The sequence below is a fragment of the Pelophylax lessonae genome (genome assembly GCF_965119305.1).
Source record: "Pelophylax lessonae genome assembly, chromosome: 11".
Taxonomy (NCBI): domain Eukaryota; kingdom Metazoa; phylum Chordata; class Amphibia; order Anura; family Ranidae; genus Pelophylax; species Pelophylax lessonae.
In genome coordinates, this window is record NC_138778.1 from 41,652,412 (window position 1) to 41,673,627 (window position 21,216).

The following is a 21,216-nucleotide window of genomic DNA, read 5'->3' on the forward strand; positions in this document are numbered from 1 at the left end:
TGATCAGTGTCTTTACAGCGAGGAGAATGACAGGTGGCTTGTTTACACAAGCTGCCTGACATCCTCCCTCTCCCCCGCCGATCGCCGAGTGACCGGCGGACATCGGGTCCGCTGGTCACACGCGTGGGGGGGTCCGTGACCACGCGGGAGCGCGCGCTCGCTCCCTAGACCCTCACAAGCTAGTGACGTAGCCCTACGTCACTTTGCCTGTGAGGGGCTGACTGCCGACGTAGATCGGCGTTAGGCAGTCGGCAAGTGGTTAAGTGACTTTGAACGTGGTTTGGTTGTTGGTGCCAGACTGGCTGGTCTGAGTATTTCAAGAACTGATAATCTACTGGGATTTTCACACACAACCATCTCTCGGGGTTACAGAGAATGGTCTGAAAAAGAGAAAATATCCAGTGAGCGGCAGTTGTTTGGATGAAAACACCTTGTTGATGTCAGAGGTCAGAGGAGAATGGGCAGACTGGTTCAAGATGATAGAAAGGCAACAGTAACTCAAATAACCATTCGTTAGAACAAAGGTATGCAGAGTACCATCTCTGAAAGCCCAACACATCGAACCTTGAAGCCGATTGGCTACAGCAGTAGAAGACCACATAGGGTGCCACTCCTGTCAGCTAAGAACAGGAAACTGAGGCTACAAGTTGCACAGGCTCACCAAAATTGGACAATAGAAGATTGGAAAAACTTTGCCTGGTCTGATGAGTCTCGATTGCAGCTGCGACATTCAGATGGTAGGGTCAGAATTTGGCATAAACATCATGAAAGCCTGGATCCATCCTGCCTTGTATCAATGGTTCAGGCTGGTGGTGGTGTAATGGTGTGGGGGATATTTTCTTCTCACACTTTGGGCTCCTTACTACCAATTGAGCATTGTTTAAGCAGCCTAAATATTCATGGCCTACCTGAGTATTTTTGCTGACCATGTCCATCTCTTTATGACTACAGTGTACCCATCTCCAGCAGGATAATGCACCATGTCACAAAGCTCAGATCATCTCACCACTGGTTTCTTAAACATGACAATGAGGTCACTGCACTCCAATGGCCTCCACACTCACCAGATCTCATCCAATAGAGCACCTTTTGGATTTGGTGGAATGGGAGATTTGAAAATTAATGTTCAGTTGACAATTCTGCAGCAACTGCGTGATGCTATCATGTCAATATGGACCAAAATCTCTGAGGAATGTTTCCAACACCTTTTTGAATCTATTCCACAAAGAATTTAGGCTCTTCTGAAGGCAAAAGGGGGTCCAACCCGGTACTAATCAGGTATACCTAATAAAGTGGCCTGTGAGTGTATATGGAAAGCACTGTGTAAACGGACGGTGCTATTTAAGTACCTGAAATAAATAAAAAAACTCAATCGCAAGTAGTTTTTGATTCATTTTTATTCATGTCAATGGGGAGTTGCTTTTTTTCAAGACCGCACCCAAAATGCAGCAAGTAGGACTTTTAAAAACGCAACTGACCGGTGTGAAGAGTTCCATAGGATTAAAAGACATGCATTTTTCTTCCGCTTTTTTTTTTAACCTAAAAACTGATCAATGTGAAAGGACCCTAAATCAGAAGAAAATATCTATAATTGAGCCCTAAACACATCAGTAGGTGGTGCTGGCTGGACGGATCCTGGCAGCACCATAAACTTACTTAGCAGTACAGCTCTTCCTGATAAACATTTCTAAATAGGGTCAGACATTGCAGCTCCGGTATCTACTACATTTAGGACAGGAACCTGACATGAGCGATACGGTCCAGATGAAGGGAAGTGCAGCTTCCATCTAAAGCTTCTTACACAGGTCCTTCACTTTGCAACAGAGTCCCTTTAGGCCCACAAATACTCCCTGTGTAAAATTAATCTTTTTTTTTTTATTTTATTTTTTTGTTTATATAGTACCTTGCGGAAGCTGGTTGGACAGCAGAAGGGAAAGTAGTTGGAGTAACACAACCCCGGAGGGTGGCCGCAGTTTCGGTAAGCCAGAAAGAAATGTATTTTACCATTTAATCAAAGGTTTTTTTCCCCAAGTTTTGTATTGAATTTGTTATAAATGTTCTATTACATTTGTCAGTTTTCTATCGATACTCAGAAATATATACATGATGTAAGATTGGGGTGATTAAAGTAGCAGTCCAGGCAAAACCTAACTAACGCCTAAACTGCTCTGTGCCACATTCTAAACCTAAACTGTCTAACCCAGTAAAGCAAAAATCACGGTACTTGCCTATTCTGCAGCTATGCATTTAGCCATCTAGACGGGGTGACGACGACTTGCTGAAGTTCAAACCGAGCATCAAAATGGGGAAGTAAGGGGAAGTTTGTTTCTTTCCTGTACTCGAGGTGCATATAAATTAAATATCAAATGTAGGTCAGCAGACTCCCATTGACGTTAGTGGTGTAGTGTGGATGACAGTGGTTAGGCTGCTTTAGTTTGCTTTGCATTTCTTTGATTTTTTTAAATGTGCTTGCATTGCAAGTAAAGCCTTTCACTGCAGCACTGCACTGCGTCCAAAGGAAAAATAATATGTTTGACGCTGGTCCACGCAAGCGCTTTTATCTCTAGCCCTGTATCTGCTTACACAGCTCGGTACCACACACGCAACCCTGTCTTAAGGATGTGTTGTCTAATGACCTGCTCCCCTTGTGCATTACAGCCTGCGCTTACCATAGCCCTGCGCTTACTATAGCACTGCGCTTACCATAGCCCTGCGCTTACCATAGCCCTGTGCTTACTATAGCACTGCGCTTACCATAGCCCTGCGCTTACTATAGCACTGCGCTTACCATAGCCCTGCGCTTACTATAGCACTGCGCTTACCATAGCCCTGCGCTTACCATAACCCTGCGCTTACCATAACCCTGCGCTTACCATAACCCTGCGCTTACCATAGCCCTGCGCTTACCATAACCCTGCGCTTACCATAGCCCTGCGCTTACCATAGCCCTGTGCTTACCATAGCCCTGTGCTTACCATAGCCCTGTGCTTACCATAGCCCTGTGCTTACCATAGCCCTGTGCTTACCATAGCCCTGCGCTTACCATAGCCCTGCGCTTACCATAACCCTGCGCTTAGCATAGCCCTGCGCTTAGCATAGCCCTGCGCTTAGCATAGCCCTGCGCTTAGCATAGCCCTGCGCTTAGCATAGCCCTGCGCTTACCACAACCCTGCGCTTACCACAACCCTGCGCTTACCACAACCCTGCGCTTACCACAACCCTGCGCTTATCATAGCCCTGCGCTTACCATAGCCCTGCGCTTACCACAACCCTGCGCTTACCACAACCCTGCGCTTACCACAGCCCTGCGCTTACCATAGCCCTGCGCTTACCACAACCCTGCTCTTACCATAGCCCTGCGCTTACCACAACCCTGCGCTTACCACAACCCTGCGCTTACCATAGCCCTGCGCTTACCATAGCCCTGCGCTTACCACAACCCTGCGCTTACCACAACCCTGCGCTTACCACAACCCTGCGCTTACCACAACCCTGCGCTTACCACAACCCTGCGCTTACCACAACCCTGCGCTTACCACAACCCTGCGCTTACCACAACCCTGCGCTTACCACAACCCTGCGCTTACCACAACCCTGCGCTTACCATAGCCCTGCGCTTATCATAGCCCTGTGCTTACCATAGCCCTGCGCTTAGCATAGCCCTGCGCTTAGCATAGCCCTGCGCTTAGCATAGCCCTGCGCTTAGCATAGCCCTGCGCTTAGCATAGCCCTGCGCTTAGCATAGCACTGCGCTTACCATAGCACTGCACTTGTGGTCACATTCCCTGCACTTGTGATCACATTCGGATCGCTCTTCAGAGAAAATTTGACAGTCAGTGAAGAGCTGTTGTATCGCCTCCTCATCACCTGTTTTGATCACCTAAACCCCACATTAGCGCACTGCAACTGAGTAGATTGCACACGGTTGCAGGATGCCCCAATTCACTTGAAGTGGCTGCGCTCACCAGGTGGTACTTGGGTGCACATTTCTACTGCACTCTTAAACACAAGTGTAAACGAGCCCTTACTGCCTGTATTGATTTGCTTATGTCAGTGTCATTGGTTTGAGATAGAGAATTCATTGACCGATGCATTTGACCTGCAGCTTACCTCCTTCTGGACAGCGTTAGACCTGCTTTAAGCAGGATTTGCAATCCCCTAGACTTGTATGGGAGTACAAAACTCACTTGAAGCAAATAAAAGCCAGTTGACACGGCCCTTACGTTAATTTTTTTGAATTGTAACCCCCATAAGGGGGTTTGGTCAGATGTTACCAACTAGTCCTATATATACCACAGCCAAAAATTGGAACAGTTATGCTGGCCATACACTAGCTGAAAGATCATTCGAAAATCTGTCATTTGGTCCGATCGTTCGTTTTTCGTCCAGTTAATGGGCACAAATAGAAAATCGTTTTTAACTTTTCAGAGCCGAAAAATCGAAGGAACAGTTTTGAAAATCCGCCAGCCAAACAAACGAATGATAAATTGAAAGGTTAATGTGTTTCTCGTCCGACCTGTTTTCAATAGTCATATGTGACAAACTGAACGATAAACGGATTCATTTTTGTCCATTGAACGATTTATCGTTCGAAATTCGATCATTATATGATGGCAGGATCGTCTGCTCTCATGGCCGATTTTTCATTCTTTCGAAAATTAGTTCACCCGATATTTCGGCTAATGTATGGCCAGCATTAGTCTGTACCAGGCAAGCAAGCACATGGTTTGGTCATCTGTGCCAAGCTATAAAGACGGTGCACAGAAAAGCCATCTATAGCTAAGTATTCTTGTTACGTTTTCTAATATTATTTAAGGTGTTATATTTATCTGTCATTTCTGAACAGCTTGCCGAACGTATAGCTTACATATACAGCGGCAGAGTGACCTCCCTGCGCTGAATCTTATACCTAATACGTAATGTGTGAGCTCACCGGTCCGGCTGTGCTTTAATTCATCACAGCACATGCCGATCACCTGGTTCCGACCAATGATTGGCTGCCGGCACCAGTAACAGCAGCACACAGTACACACATAAACACTGTTTGGGCACACATTTAACCCCTTGATCGCCCTAGATGGTAACTACTTCCTGCCCATTGTCATTAGTATAGTGACAGTCCATATTATTAGCACTGATCACTGTAATAATGTCACTGGTGATGTCAATGGCAGTTAGTTCCCCCCAGCATCAGGCAGTGTCTGAATGCCCTTATGCGTTATTGCAGTCCTGTTATAAGTCGCTAATCACCGCCATTACTAGTCTAAAAAAAAAAATCAATAAATAAAAACTCCAGTATATATCCCATAGTTTGTAGACACTATAGCTTTCACACAAACCAATCAATATACAGTAAACCCCCGCTCCATCGCGGTTCAGTTTTTGCGGTCCCGGTATATTGCGTTTTTTTCTGTAATGTTATTTTACTATATAAATAATTGAAAATTAAATATTTTTGTGTTTTCCATAGCTTTTGCTCTGTCTCTCAGTATCTTTTAAGTGTTTAAATGAAAAAACATGCCTACAGTGTATTTTAATAGGGTTTTTCTATTTTGCGGATTTTCACTTTTCGCGGGTGGGTCTGGAACGTAACCCCCGCGATGGAGGGGGGTTTACTGTATACCTATTTGGATTTTTTTTTTTACCAAAGACATGCAGCAGATAACATTTTGGCTTAAGGCTCCGTTCACATGTCAGCGTATGATCGCGGGCAGAACCGCCGCGGTTCCGCCCGCGATCCGGAGATTTATTGCAAATCGCGGGACGCCTAGCGTTGCCCGTTGATTTGCAATAGCCCCCCAAATGCCGAGCGATGTTGCCGCGATTTACGCCCGCTGAATCGCGGCAACATCGCGCAAACAAAATCGCGGGACGCAATACGCTCCAAAAAAGTACAAGAGCTTCTTTGGAGCGTATTGCGTCCCGCGATTTTGTTTGCGCGATGTTGCCGCGATTCGGCGGGCGTAAATCGCGGCAACATCGCTCGGCGTTTGGGGGGCTATTGCAAATCAACGGGCAGCGCTAGGCGTCCCGCGATTTGCAATAAATCTACGAATCGCGGGCGGAACCGCGGCGGTTCTGCCCGCGATCATACGCTGACATGTGAACGGAGCCTAAAGTTATTCAGAGATTTAATTAAAAATAAATAAATAAATATGGGATATGTTTTATAGCAGAAAATTAAAAATATTATTATTTTTTTTATTTATTTTTTTTAAATTGTCATTTACATTTTTATTTACATAATAAAAAAATTCAGAGGTGATCAAATGCCACCAAAAGAAAGCTCTGCTGTTTTTGTGAAAAAAATGATATACAGTTTGTTTGGGGACAGCATTGCATGACCGCACAATTGTCAGTAGCGCAGTGCCGAATAGCAAAAAAATGGCCTTCTGGAGCTGAAGTGGTTAATTAAATGTTATATACAGTTTGTTTGTACCTACAAGTGTTTGTGTGATCTCTCTTTGCACATCCCAAATAAAACCCCCAAAACGTAAGCGATTGCGTAACCCTGATAAAACACGAAGGCCGCTTTCACACTTGTACGACCTGAAAGTCGTGTGACTTTGACAGGGCTTTGACCTTACTTTGACGTGAATTTGGCGCAACTTAAAGCAATGCCTGTATAATCTTGAGTTGGCACAGATATGAATAGTACTCATTGAAAATCATGGGGTACCACTTGTCATTCGTCTTTGCAATCCCAATTCGCAGGAAAGGTTGCTCAAGTGTGAAAGGGTCCTGAGTCCTTAACGGTTGGAAACCAGTTGGTTCTTCTAAGGACGAGAAACCACCTATATCTGAAATTTGTACTGGTTGAACTTTCTCTTATGAATAAATATGACTGATTTCTCAATCCAACTCCAAATTCATGCAAATGATGATGCAGAGATTATTGTAAAAGTTGTGGTTTGTTCCCGAATGCCTGTAAGTGTTTTATGTTGTAACAGGTGGCAGGGCGGGTGGCAGAGGAGCGAGGAGCTTTGCTGGGACACGAAGTTGGTTACTGCATACGCTTTGATGACTGTACTGACCCTCAGGCAACACGTATCAAGGTGAGACCGCAATTTACCTATACCTGGTGTGATGTGTTTATTGTCAGTCATATCAGCCTTACAGCTCATAGTTCCTTCCATCACAGAGGTTATTCTTATTGGTGTCTGTGCTCATCAACACAATGTGCAGTGTTGCTCTATATGTGGTGAGTCCAGTGATTGCTAAATCCTTCTAGAAGCTTTGACTCACAGCTGCATCATTATGACCTTACATCGGCTCTCAGCGGACATTATGGGCAGATACAGATAAATGTGTGTGATATCCATTTAGTCATATCTGACTCTCAGTGATTCTATGGGACAGCCCTCTGGGCACCATGTCTACTACGACTGAGAGCATTTTTCTATATCATTTTCTTGGCATGTTTTTACGAGGTAGGTCAATAAGGTCATTCCTCAACCCTCCCCATTGACTTGGAACCAGCAAGCAGAATGTGATAACATGCATGCATAGCTATTTTGTGCACACATACAAAGGGCCATTTTAGACAGTAGCCTATTAACCACTTAAGCCCCGGAAGATTTTACCCCCTTCCTGACCAGGGCCTATTTTGCGATTCGGCACTGCTTGACTTTAACGGACAATTGCGCAGTCGTGCAACTTTGTACCTAAACGAATTTGATGTTCTTTTTTTCCCCACAAACAGAGCTTTCTTTTGGTGGTATTTGATCACCTGTGCGATTTTTTTGATCATGCGCTAAAAAACAAAAAAAGAGCGTCAATTTTGCAAAAATAACAATATTTTTCCCCTTCTTTTATATGAAATTCCCCCCCAAAAAAGATATAAAAATCTAAATTTTTTAACATTGTAGGCCAATTTTTTTTTTACCATATGTTTGGTAAAAAAAATCGCAAAAAGCGTATTTTGATTGGTTTGCGCAAAAGTTATTGTGTTTACTAACAAAGGGAAAGATTTTTGTCATTTTTGTTGTTTTTTATTTTTTTTTAATGCGTAATGGCGGCGATCTGCGATTTTTTTTTTTTTTTTTTTTTTTTTTTTGCGGGACTGCGACATTGGGGCGGACAGATCGGACCCTTGACTGACATTTTGGACACTTTTGGGGGTACCAGTGACATTACTACAGTAATCAGTGCTATAAATATGCACTGTTACTGTGAAAATGACACTGGCAGTGAAGGGATTAACTTTTTTTGAGAGGGAGGGGTTAAGTGCGTCCCTAGGGGCGTGTTTCTAACTGATTGGCTGTGGCTTGATGTGTAAGAACAGAGATCAACGGTCCTACATAGCAGAACCGTATGATCACCATTCTTACACAGGGGAGACTGACAGGCGGCTTTGTTTACATTAGCCGCCTGCCTTTCTCCCGCTGTAACCGACGATCGCGAGTGCCCGGCGGACATCGGGTCCGCCAGGCACACGCGCGGGAGAGTCCGTGACCGCGCAGGAGCGCGCCTCCGGCAGCGCGTGCTTGCTCCCTAGAGCCTCACAGGCTAGCGATGTAGCCCTACGTCGCTTTGCCTGTGAGGGGCTGACCGCCGCCGTAAATAGTCGTGCGGCGGTCAGCAAGTGGTTAACCTATCAGCCTTTAGGAATTAAATTGCGTATTGGAGTGTGGGAGGAAATCAAAGTACCTGGAGGAAACCCATGCAATCACAGGGAGAACATGCAAACTTCATGCATATCAGGGTTGATTTACTAAAGGCAAATAGACTGTGCACTTTGCAAGTATAGTTACACTTATTTTCCCAAGAGCTTAGTAAATGTGGTAAAGCTGTGCATGTTTCCATCATTCAGCCCCGGTTCACACTATAGAGATGACAGACATCGCATGTGATTCGGAGCGCACTACTCTGAAAATCACATGTGATGTCTGTGCGATGTGAATTCAGCCATACAGATCCCATCGGGTTTGGACAGAACACACACAGGACCCTTTTTTTTGGCAGAATCGGATCGCATGCTGATTCACACCAATGCGATCCGATTCATGTCCAAATTGTCAATTCGCACTGCGATATGCGAACTGATCTGGGGGTGTCGTTAACTTTGTATTGACACCCCCAGCGATTTGTATATGGCAGTGTGACCTGCCTGTGGTTTGAATGCGATGCGGGAACCTGCAGTGGATTCACAGGGTTCCCGCATCGCATATATGTGAACCGAGCCTTAATCATGTGCAAGTAAAAATCCCTTTTTTTTATTTTTATTTTTTTCCTTGCACCTGATTAAGTATTCTTTACAAAGTCAAAAAACCCCCGGAAATATTGTTCACTTACCAACTAGCATGTAATGAACCAAAATGACTTGTCTAATAGTTCACATTAAAACTAAGGGGTTTAGTTTGCACACAATTGCAAGTACATGTGTAAGCTGCAGCGGCCATGTCACGGCACCCCAGTGTACTTCAGTCCTAACTCATACATTTTTAGAGTCTCCTGAGTTAGAGCACATATATAATAATGGATAGATTAAGAGCAGATATGCCTGTAGGGAGCCCACCTCTCCCTAAAGGTACTTGACTCCCAGCAATAGCACAATGGCAGCGAAGGTATCCAGTGCGTCTCCTCTTTACAAAGTGAAGCTTTACCACATTCAACAGACTCTAGGAAAAATTTGTGCAATTGTCCTGCAAAGTGCACAATCTATTTACCTTCGGTAAACCAACCTCATAGCAGAGGTGGGGAACCTGAGTCACATGACTTGACTTAAGTCAGACTTAAGTCACCAGTTTGAGGACTTGAGACTTGCTTGACTAAAATGAATAATAAAAGACTCAACTTGACTTTGACTTGGTATTCATGACTTGAAACTTGACTTTGACTTGAGACCTATGACTCGAAATGACTTGACTTTTTTAAGTTATTAAATATTTGCATTTTCTCAAGATGTGTTAAAGCAAAATGAATGTGACTGTTATGTTTCTGACACCACAGTCACTTAAAACACCTCAGTGTGTTCTGATTTTTAGGACACTGGCTGTTTAACAATGGAAATACTTGACATGTTTTTAGTGACTGTGGTGTTGAAACATGACCGGATGAAGGATTTTGAGCTGTTTGGGCATTAAAAATGTTTCTTTAATATTCCAAGAAAAAAGCACTAAGCAGATTTGTTAATGTTGAAAATAAAACAAAACCTTTCCTGACCACTGACTTTTAATCACTTTACCACCGGAGGATTTTGCTGTCTTACGTCCAGGCCACTTTTTGAGATTCGGCGCTGTGCGAATTTAACTGACAATTGCGCGGTCGTGCGATGCCGTACCCAAACTAAATTTACGTCCTTTTTTTCCCACAAATAGAGCTTTCTTTTGGTGGTATTTGATCACCTGTGCGATTTTTACTTTTTGCGCTATAAACAAAAAAAGCGTTTGTTCTGGAAAAATAACAATATTTTTAAAATTTTTTATATGAAATTCCCCCCCTAAAAAATGTAAAAATCAACATTTTTTTTAATTTTTGGCCAATTAGCTTTCTGCTACATATGTTTGGTAGAAAAAATCACAATAAGCGTATTTTGATTGGTTTGCGCAAAAGTTATTGCGTTTACTAACTAAGGGAAAGATTTCTGTCATTTTTGGTGGGTTTTTTTTAACGAGTAATGGCGGCGATCTGCAATTTTTTTTTTTTTTTGCGGGACTGCGACATTGCGGTGGACAGATCGGACCCTTGACTGACATTTTTGACACTTTTGGGGGTACCAGTGACATTACTACAGTAATCAGTGCTATATATATGCACTGTTACTGTAAAAATGACACTGGCAGGGAAGGGGTTAATTTTATTGGAGAGGGAGGGGTTAATGTATGCCTGGTGCTTACTGACGTGTGTGGGGGGAGGTGACTGAGGGACACAAGGACAGATCGCAGGTTCAGCTATGCTGAACCTTAAATCTTTCACTGTCTGTCACTTAGGAGATCCGCCCGCTCTGTTTACACAAGCGGGCGGATCTCCAAACTCGATTCCCCGACGATCGGGGAAGAGCAGCGGCGATCGCCGCTGCTCCTCCCCTGGCCCGACTCCCGCTGTGACTGAATACAGCGGGAGCGCGCCTACAGGGGAGGAGTCCAGCGACGTAGGTCTACGTCGCTGGACGGAATCGAGCCACTTTGCCGCAGTACAGTCCCAGTGACTGGTCGGCAAGTGGTTAACTGATTTAAAGGTGAAAATTGGGGTAGATCAGTATTTTGACTTGATTTGACTCGCCACAGTAACATGGGACTTGCTTGAGACTTGAAGGTTAAGACTTGAGACTTGCTTGTGACTTGCACATGTGTGACTTACTCCCATGTCTGCCTCATAGTGTCCTGATTGAGGATTGAACCAAGGACCTCAGTGATGCAAGGATTAAGAGCTTACCACTAAGCCACTTTGCTACCCACAGATAAATATAGCCATACAGTATATGATTTATTATAGGGAATCATCATTACATGCAACATACAGAGAAGAGTAACCCATAGTAGCCCAACACCGTTAATTCTACAGACTGCACTGAACTGAAGAAAGGAGCAATCTGATTGGTTGCCAGAGCTTCTTGTTCTTTGCTGTCATGTTCAGAAAACCCCCTGTGTATCTGGAGCTGCTTTTTCCTTCCAATTCTTTTTTGTGCTGTTTTTTTCCCCAACATTTTTGTTTGCTGTGTTATGTGTTCTTTATCTTTATTGGACAGTTTTAATGTCTTTTTATAGTTTCTGACAGATGGCATGCTTGTTCGAGAAATGATGTCTGATCCATTGCTCACCAGATACAGGTAAATATTGTGTATATTTGGCACATAGCACTGTGGCAAAGGGACCGCCTATGTTGCCACACATTGGCAACCTTTTAGAAATGTGGGAAAGGTGAATGTTTGGGAATCTGACCACTGATTTTATATCTGAAGCATATAGCTCACATGGAGGCTATAGACATTAGAGATTGTTCTGTATCAAACAGTCTATTAACCAATATTTCAGATGCCATCAGACACACACAGAATTATTTATATAACGTTGCTGTTCATCCCCATGTGCTGTGCAGACACCCCTGCAGTCAGCCATATGTCTGGAGGGAAATAAGCTACAAATGATAGACACTATAGTGGGAAAATTTATTATTTGATCCCCTGCAGATTTTGTAAGTTTGCTAACTTTCAAACCAGTAAAGGGTCTAAAATTTTTAACATAGGTCTATTTTAAATGATAGAGACAGAATATCAACCAAAAATCTAGGGAAAACACATAAAACAAATGCTATAATTTAAGTTGTAGTTTAGTGACTAAAGTAAGTATTTTGATCCCTAAGCGCAAAACATGACTTAGTACTTGGTGGAGAACCCCTTGTTTGCAAGCACAGAGGTAAGACGTTTCTTGTAGTAGGTTACCAGGTTTGCACAAATCTCCGGATGAATTTTGGGCCGCTCTTCTTTACAGATCTTTTCTAAATCCTTAAGGTTTCTTCTTCCTCCAAACACGGCGAGTCGAGTTAATGAGCTAAATTGTGGTCTCATCTGACCACAGCATTTTCTCCCAATCCATCTTTAAATCATTTAGATGTTCATTGGCATGATTATACATGTGCCTTCTTGAGGAGGGAGACTCGCCGTGTTTGGAGCAAGAAAAACGCTGACTATGACCCTAAGATCACCATCCCTACAATCAAGCACGGAGGTGGAAACATTATGCTTTGGGGCTGTTTCTCTGCTATAGGTACAGGCTGACTTTCTCGCATTGAGGGGCCAATGGACAGGCCATGTATTGTAAAATCTTGGATGAGAACCTTCTTCCCTCAGCCAGAACACTGAAGATGGGTCGTGGATGGGACTTCCAGCATGACAATGACCCAAAACATACCGCCAGGGCAACAAAGGAGTGGCTCAAGAAGAAGCACATTAAGGTCACGGAGTGCCCTAGCCTCCAGACCTTAATCCCATAGAAAATTATGGAGGGAGCTGAAACTTCGAGTTGCCAAGAAACAGCCAAGAAACCTTAAGGATTTAGAGAAGCTTTGTAAAGAAGAGTGGACCAAAATCTCTCCAGAGATGTGTGTAAACCTGGTCACCAACTACAAGAAACGTCTTACCTCTGTGCTTGCCAACAAGGGCCTCTCCACTAAGTATTAAATCATGTTTTGCTTGAGGATCAAATACTAATTTTATTCACTGAACTGAAAACCAATTTATAACATTTGTATCATGTGTTTTTTTCTGGATTTTTGGTTGATATTCTGTCTCTATCATTTAAAATTCACCTATGATAAGAATGATAGACCCGTCATTTCTTTGTAAGTGGGCAAACTTACAAAATCTGCAGGGGATCAAATAATTATTTTACCCACTGTACATCCCCATGTCTTCTATGTTTTTATATAGTTAGGATGCTCTTTCGGAGATCATGGTCATGAATATATTCTTCACTGTTAATAGGTGCCTTAATGACCTCTATAGTGGAAAATGTTGTCTTCTGTATATGGCTAAACTATATATAAACCCTCACCTTGTAAAACAACCCATTCTTTTTAAAATAGAAATGAAAGGCAAACCATTTGTGTATAGACATAAAAAACATTATAAACACGTTTTTCCCTTTTTTTAGAAGTGATCACATTCCCTCTGTTTTTAGGTGTATAAGAGCTATTGGAGGAGAAACAGCAGCACACAGTGAATGGCTGGGTTGGGGAAAGAGGGTGTCAGGACAGGTCTGATCATTAGAGGAGAGCAGGCTGAGTTCCCAGCACAGCTAGAGAACTGACCACGTTGTGCTCATCTGCTTAGAGCGGTCAGTTTCTAATAGGAAAGCAGAGGGACTGGTGGGAACAGCAGGGATTTCACGCAATGGAAGCAATACAAAGAGAACAGGATACTTTTTCAGTACATGGTACAGCAGCCACATATTGGGAATATGAAATGTTGGGTTTACATATTCTTTAATACCTGTCACATTAGTATTCATTATATAAATTCCTTTCCTATTTCACAACATTTATGTATATTTTACTGCATATTTACACAGAGGCCAAGCTGTCCTGTTACAGAGGTTGGGGCAAAATGTAACACTTCCAAGGGTTCTTATTCTTGAAAGCTTTTTTTTTTTTTCCCCCAAAAGTAGAAAAACTTTCTCTGACTGCTTCAAATTGTTAGCTAAACTTGAGCGTTAAATGTTTTGAGTGGTAATCATGTTATAGGAAGCGGGAGAGAGGGGACATTACACAGCACAGGTACATTCCCAGTGACCCTGTAAGGGGCTGTGTGAAATGTTGCTTCTACAGAGAACTTAGAATACACTAATTTGAGTGGATTTTCTGACTTTAGCACAATTAGTGTTTGCCATAAGTAGCTTAGTGATTGCTTTAACTTGCTGCCTGGAATTGCATCTGGTATTCTCTTAACCAGTGGTATTTTGTTAATGCAGCAGAACTGCATCTATTGGGTACAACATAGTCTAACAGGAAGATGTTATGAAAAATATTGGAAGACCATTGATTCATTAGGATCTAATACCCTTATAGTGATCAGAGGTCATTGAGTTGAGCATATCAGGAGCACACAGTGCTGTGGAACAAATGATAAATTATCCTGGTTGCTATAACCTAATTGTGTCTATTTTACACAATACAGTGTGCTGATGTTAGATGAAGCTCACGAACGCACCCTCTATACAGACATTGCTATTGGCCTCCTGAAAAAGGTGAGTTTTTCAACAACATTAAAGCGACATTAAACAACATTATCACGTTGCCCATGCAGAGTAATGTGACAGTGTCTCTTCAAAAGGCCCTCCTGAGACTCCCCTATACTCACATTACTAGCGCTCCCTCACCACTCCCTATTCCATTGCAGACACTGTGACAGTGACCCAGAAGTTCTATGACCTCACTCCCCTCGGGTCATCTGACAGTGAGCCTAGCAATTGGCTGCTAGAGCCAAGTACTGTCATTGAGGAGTAGGTCACATGTTCCTCCATACCTAAAAGTGCAGGCTGCAAGGGAGGAAGAAGCTTCAGGTGAGTGTTGGTAGGGTGGATATAAGAGGGTATGGGGTGCTCTTTGCAGAGACACTGTCACTTTGCCCTACATGAGTAAGGTCACATGGTCTCTTTTAAACATTTATGAAATTTTACATCAGAATTTGGTTTCAAAAATAGTTTTTTTTTTCTTTTGTTCATTGACGGACACAGCACTCCATATTCAGAACCATAGGGTCCTATTGCTGCCTACAGGAGTAGGACACTAGGCAGAAAAAAGACTTGGCTACGCCTATGGGCAGTCCTAGTTTGTAAACAGATTAAACAAAAAATATCAAGAGCTCTAGATTCCAATGAGTCTGTAAGAGCAAAGTGAAACCCCAACAAAATAAGTTGATCCTAAAAGATCAGAATTGTGCTTAACCAAGTCTAAAAATGTTCACCAAGGAAGGGGTTAACTTGGTGTGGTGTATGATGTGCTGTGCTGCTTCATCCACCTGCGGGATAACTGATAATGCAAAACCATAAATAGAAAAGACAGAGCGCATCGGCTCCTAGTTCAACACCGTTTAGTCCCCGTTCACACTAAGGCGACCTGTGAGGCGACCAGAGCTTCACAGGTTGCCACTGGAGTCCTCTTCCACTCCTCCATGATGACATCACAGAGCTGGTAGATGTTAGAGACCTTGCGCTCCTCCGCTTTCCATTTGATGATGCCCCACAGATGCTCAATAAGGTTTAGGTCTGGAGACATGCTTGGCCAGACCATCACCTTTACCCTCAGCTTCTTTAGCAAGGCAGTGGTTGTCTTGGAGGTGTGTTTGGGGTCGTTATCATGTTGGAATACTGCCCTGCGGCCCAGTCTCTGAAGGGAGGGGATCATGCTCTGCTTCAGTATGTCACAGTACATGTTGGCATTTATGGTTCCCTCAATGAACTGTAGCTCCCCAGTACCAGCAGCACTCATGCAGCCCCAGACCATGACGCTCCCACCACCATGCTTGACTTGTAGGCAAGACACACTTGTCTTTGTACTCATCACTTGGTTGCCACCACACACGCTTGACACCATCTGAACCAAATAAGTTTATATTGGTCTCATCAGACCACAGGACATGGTTCCAGTAATCCATGTCCTTAATCTTCGTCTTCAGCAAACTGTTTGCAGGCTTTCTTGTGCATCATCTTTGGAAGAGGCTTCCTTCTGGGACGACAGCCATGCAGACCAATTTAATGCAGTGTGCGGCGTATGGCTTGAGCACTGACAGGCTGACCCCCCACCCCTTTAACCTATGCAGTAATGCTGGCAGCACTCATACTTCTATTTCTTAAAGAAAACCTCTGGATATGACCCTGAGCACATGCAGTTGACTTCTTTGGTCGACCATGGTAAGGCCTGTTCTGAGTGGATCCTGTCCTGTTAAACTGCTTTGTGGTCTTGGTCACTGTGCTGCAGCTCAGTTTCAGGGTCTTGGTAATCTTCTTATAGCCTAGGCCATCTTTATGTAGAGCAACAATTCTTTTTTTCAGATTCTCAGAGAGTTCTTTGCCCTGAGGTGTCATGTTGAACTTCCAGTGACCAGTATGAGAGAGTGAGAGCGATAAAACCACATTTAACACACGTGCTCCCCATTCACACCTGAGACCTTCTAACACTAACGAGTCACATGACACTGAGGAGGGAAACTGGCTAATTGTGCCCAATTAGGACATTTTCACTTAGGGGTGTACTCACTTTTGTTGCCAGTGGTTTAGACATTAATGGCTGTGTGTTGAGTTATTTTGAGGGGACAGCAAATTTACACTGTTATACAAGCTGTACTCTCACTACTTTACATTGTAGCAAAGTGTCATTTCTTCAGTGTTGTCACATGAAAAGATATAATAAAATAGTTACAGAAAATGTGAGGGGTGTACTCACTTTTGTGAGATACTGTAACATATTGTTATTCAACGATACTGTAGTGATAATGACCCAACCCCAGTGTCATATAGGTAAACACACTGGGTCAGTAGCCTTCCAGTCTATTGTGATCTTACTGTGAGTTCTGATGTTTTTATGTGTTTTTCACTATAACATAGTAATTATATCAATGAAAATACATATATCCATTATATTACTGTATAGATAAGAAAGAAGTATGCTGTTGGAAAGTTTTATAGGCTTTTGTATTCTTTCATATGTACTTCCCTCTGTTAGAGGGATTTTTAATAGATGCTTCTAATTAGATGCTTGTAAAAAGTGATTCTTTTTATTTAACTGTATGTTTTAAATTTATGTTTTGTTACAATGCAGTCCGTTTAGGCTCCATTCACACCTGAGCGTATCATTTTCAGGCGTTTTTTTGGTCTTTTTACAGGTGTTTTTTTCAGGCTTTTTTCATGCGTTTTTTGCAGGTGTTTGGAGGAAGGCATTGACCTCTAACAAAAAGGCTTGTAATCTGCCAAAAAAAGAAGCTCATGTACTTTATTGAGCTTCAGGCGTTTTTCTTCTGGAGACAAAACGCTCAGATCTTAACAGGGGCCATTGAAATCAATGGGATTTTGCTTTTTGGGCGTTTTGAGACTTCAGAGATGAGCGTTTTACGAGCTGAAATACACTCAGGTGTGAACAGGGCCTAAGAGAATAGGTTTGATAACAAGGTAACCGTTTGTAGCACACAACATAGAAGGGGTTAATGTTAATGATACTTGAATACATGCCACAATTGCACATTTAGTTGCCTTGCTAATTCATTAAATGTTCCTTGGAGAAGCCTATTGTCTGACATGGAATGGGTTATTAACCATATGAATGACACTACTTAAGGGCCCCCCTGAGAATATTGGGCACACCTGAAGAAGGAGGCCACGCCCTCTGAAACGCATTACCATAGCAACCTTAGCGTTGGATGTGTATCTGGATTGAGTCTCCTGGCGATCGGAGGATCCTTGCTGTGTGCGGGTGGCTTGTGTGCAGCTTGCCCGTGGCTGCACGCCTTTATACTGAGAACTTTGGCTGTCTGCTTACACTGGATCCAGCCTGGAGCCCAACATATGGGAGAGCCACCACAGTTTTACACAGACATGCTTGTTCTCTAAACACAATGTGAGTGTTTGGTGTTACTTTATCTGAAACAGTTAGGCTACGTTCACATGTCAGCGTAGCGGATCGCGGGCAGAATCACCGTGATTCTTCCCGCGATCCGGAAATCATTGCAAATGGCGGGACGCCTGTGCGATGCCCGTGATTTGCAATGGCACCCCAAACACTGTGCGATGTTGCCGCGAGTTCCGCCTGCCGAATCGTGGTAACATCGCGCAAACAGAATTGTGGGACGCATGACGCACAAAAGAAGCTCTTGTACCTTTTTTGGGCGTCATGCGTCCCACGATTCTGTTTGTGCGATGTTACCGCAATTCAACAGGCGGAAAGTGCGGCAACATCGCACAGCGTTTGGGGTGCCATTGCAAATCACGGGCATCGCACAGGCGTCCCACGATTTGCAATGATTTCCGGATCGAGGGCAGAATCACAGTGATTCTGCCCGCGATCCGCTACACCCACATGTGAACGTAGCCTAAATGGTGTTTCACTAGGTGCTGGTGTGCTCTGTCTTTTCTATCTGAGTTGTAAACATCCCCCTCTCTTCTATAGGTTACGCTCCAGTTGTTTTTTGTTGAGCTCCTGTTACCTGGTTGGCTTCTTGTGGATTGGGATTTTTTTGTTGTTCCACCCCCCATGTTTTGGCACTGCTTGGGGATGTCCCTATGGTTCTGAATATGGAATGCTGTCCATCAATGAACGAAACAAAAAATGGGATTTTTGTATTTACCATAAAATCCATTTCTCTGAGTTGATTGACGGACACAGCACCCACCCCTCTATGAAGTTTTGATACCTCTGTCTAGTGATCAACCGATATAGTTTTTTTATTACCGATATCGATATTTTGGTCATCGCATTCTCAGCCTCATCGGTTGTCATTACAAGACAGCCGACCGTTGGCTATGGACGCCAGTACCGGGGTGATGCCTCTAGCTGCAGACATCACTCCGTTCAAGCACTTTCCCGAAATATCGGCAATATCGGTAACCTTCGGGGCCGATTCCGATATATCGGGGAAAGTGCAGATCGGCCCTCGATATATCGACTTTGCCGATAATCAGTCGATCCCTACTTCTGACACTGCTTGTTAAAAAACTGAAGGCCTAAAGCAGAGAGGGGGATGTATGCCTGCTAGGACTGCCCATAGGCATAGTCAAGTCTTTTTTCTGCCTAGTGTCCTAGTCCTGTGAGGGGCGAAAAAACCCTATGGTTCTGAAAATGGAGCGCTGTGTCTGAAAGGGATTTTGCATTTGTTGTATTTAAAGGAAAGACATATAGTGTTTTTTTTTTTTTTTTAAATGTTGCAGGATACATTTTTTTTCTGAATACTGCACATAAAAAATTTGCCGCACCCCTAATAGTATTTAAAACAGTGTTCATACACCTAAGTGCCCCTCTAATATTTAACCCTCACCTATTAGTTCCCTACACTAAAGTGCCCAAATCTCACCTTTCCCTACCTGAATACCTAACCTTTAGAACAAGCTGCCCCCCCCCCAATATTGTGCACCTTTTAACACCCCCCCCCTCCTCAAACACACAATATTTAAAGTAAATCCCAATGAAACTCTAAAATCAATACTAACTTAACCACAAAACTAAAAGTAGGTTTTCAAATTGCACATCTTTATCTACAGTATTGGTGTCATATTATGATTGTCTTCACATTCAGATTGTTGCTCGGTTGCCTGGCTGTATAACTGATTTCGCAGTTTGAAACCTTGCTTAATTAGTGCACATAATAAGGTCCATATTGATAGTATTGTTTATAATGAATACATGTGGATCAGAGCTGGTCCCTTAGACTTGAATTAAAGGGGAAGTCCACCCTAACACTGAAATCGCTACATCTACAGGCATCCACGATCTAAGACTATCTAGCCCTTTAAAGAAGAAATCACTATAATACCTTTTTTGAAGCCTCTCTGGTCCGGTCTCCAGCAGTGGAAGCTCTGCAGAGGACACGGCCGACAACCGATGTGAAATGAATAGGATGTGACATCACCCATAGACTTACTATGGGTCTTCTGTTGTCGGCTGCCTCCTCTGCACCCACCTCCAAAGCGAAGCCACCGCTGACGGCTCAGGGCGGGACCTGACCAGATCGGCTTCAGAAAAGGTAAGTATAATGATTTCTTCTTTACAGGGCTAGATAGGTTGATAGATAGATGCCTGTAGATGTAGAGATTTTAGTTTTAGGGTAGACTTCCCCTTTAAAATAGGAGGAACAGTAAAGTGCAAAAGAAAAAGGTTTTTTATGCAGTCACCTGTCAGGTCATTCTCTTGTCTGTCATACATCAGTCAGATGTGTCACCACACTTATCTTTTTCTCACATCTTCAGGTTCAGAAGAAAAGAGGAGATTTGAGGTTGATCGTGGCCTCCGCAACACTTGATGCAGAGGTAACCCTATGAACTATGTCTTCTTTCAGTCCTGGAGTTTTCCTTTTCACCTGGAGTCCCAGTAGCCTACACATTTTTGCAGCTTCGTTTATTCCTCATATGTTGATGCATCAATTCTGGGGCCATGCTGCAGATCTGTGAATTGCTCCTCCACTGTGTGCAATGATCCCCTACCAGGCATCATGGTCGCCATTCATTGATCTTGATTATTCTGGGGATTGACAGATCTGGACACAATCCCTAGGAACATAATCCCTAGGAACATGTCGGCTCCCATGGATTTTCTTTACTGGAGCGGTTTGTAAGATTGTGCTTGAATTGCAATCTGTCACTGAGCCAACTGACAGCAATAGAACTCACTCTCACAATAGCGTTGGCTGTGCCCCAGATATTTTCTCTCTTGGAGAGTTAAAGTATTACTAAAGGCAAAACTTATTTTTTTTTTTCCATTTTAGATAGAGTGGAGAGGGAGAAGAACGCAAGTCCGTTTTTATTGCTGTCTGTGCCCCCGTTATGGAGCTTCACCCTCTCTATTTGTCCTGTTTACCGTTATCATTGAACGTGAAAGTAAATTAAAATTTTGGGTTGTCACCAGAAAAGTAATAGAGGGAAAATCTTCCAGTGGGGACACTAGTTCTGGTGACCCCAAGGAATTCCCTTCATTTGCTGGGATATCATCTCACTTCCTGTTTGATTATGGGACAAAAAGTGAAGGGAAATCTCCCCAATGGGACAAAGATGGCGAAAATATGACATGGGTTATAAC

General features: G+C 43.3%; 1 protein-coding gene across 1 annotated transcript in view; it reads left to right on the plus strand.

The window, feature by feature from the left end:
• DHX35 (DEAH-box helicase 35) overlaps positions 1 to 21,216 on the plus strand; it is a 110,128-nt gene that overhangs the window by 23,488 nt on the left and 65,424 nt on the right. The window contains exons 4-8 of the mRNA XM_082272917.1: positions 1,901 to 1,978; positions 6,951 to 7,055; positions 11,709 to 11,770; positions 14,615 to 14,684; positions 20,391 to 20,450. Coding sequence (XP_082129043.1) covers positions 1,901 to 1,978; positions 6,951 to 7,055; positions 11,709 to 11,770; positions 14,615 to 14,684; positions 20,391 to 20,450 — 375 coding nt within the window. The remainder of the gene's footprint in view (positions 1 to 1,900; positions 1,979 to 6,950; positions 7,056 to 11,708; positions 11,771 to 14,614; positions 14,685 to 20,390; positions 20,451 to 21,216) is intronic.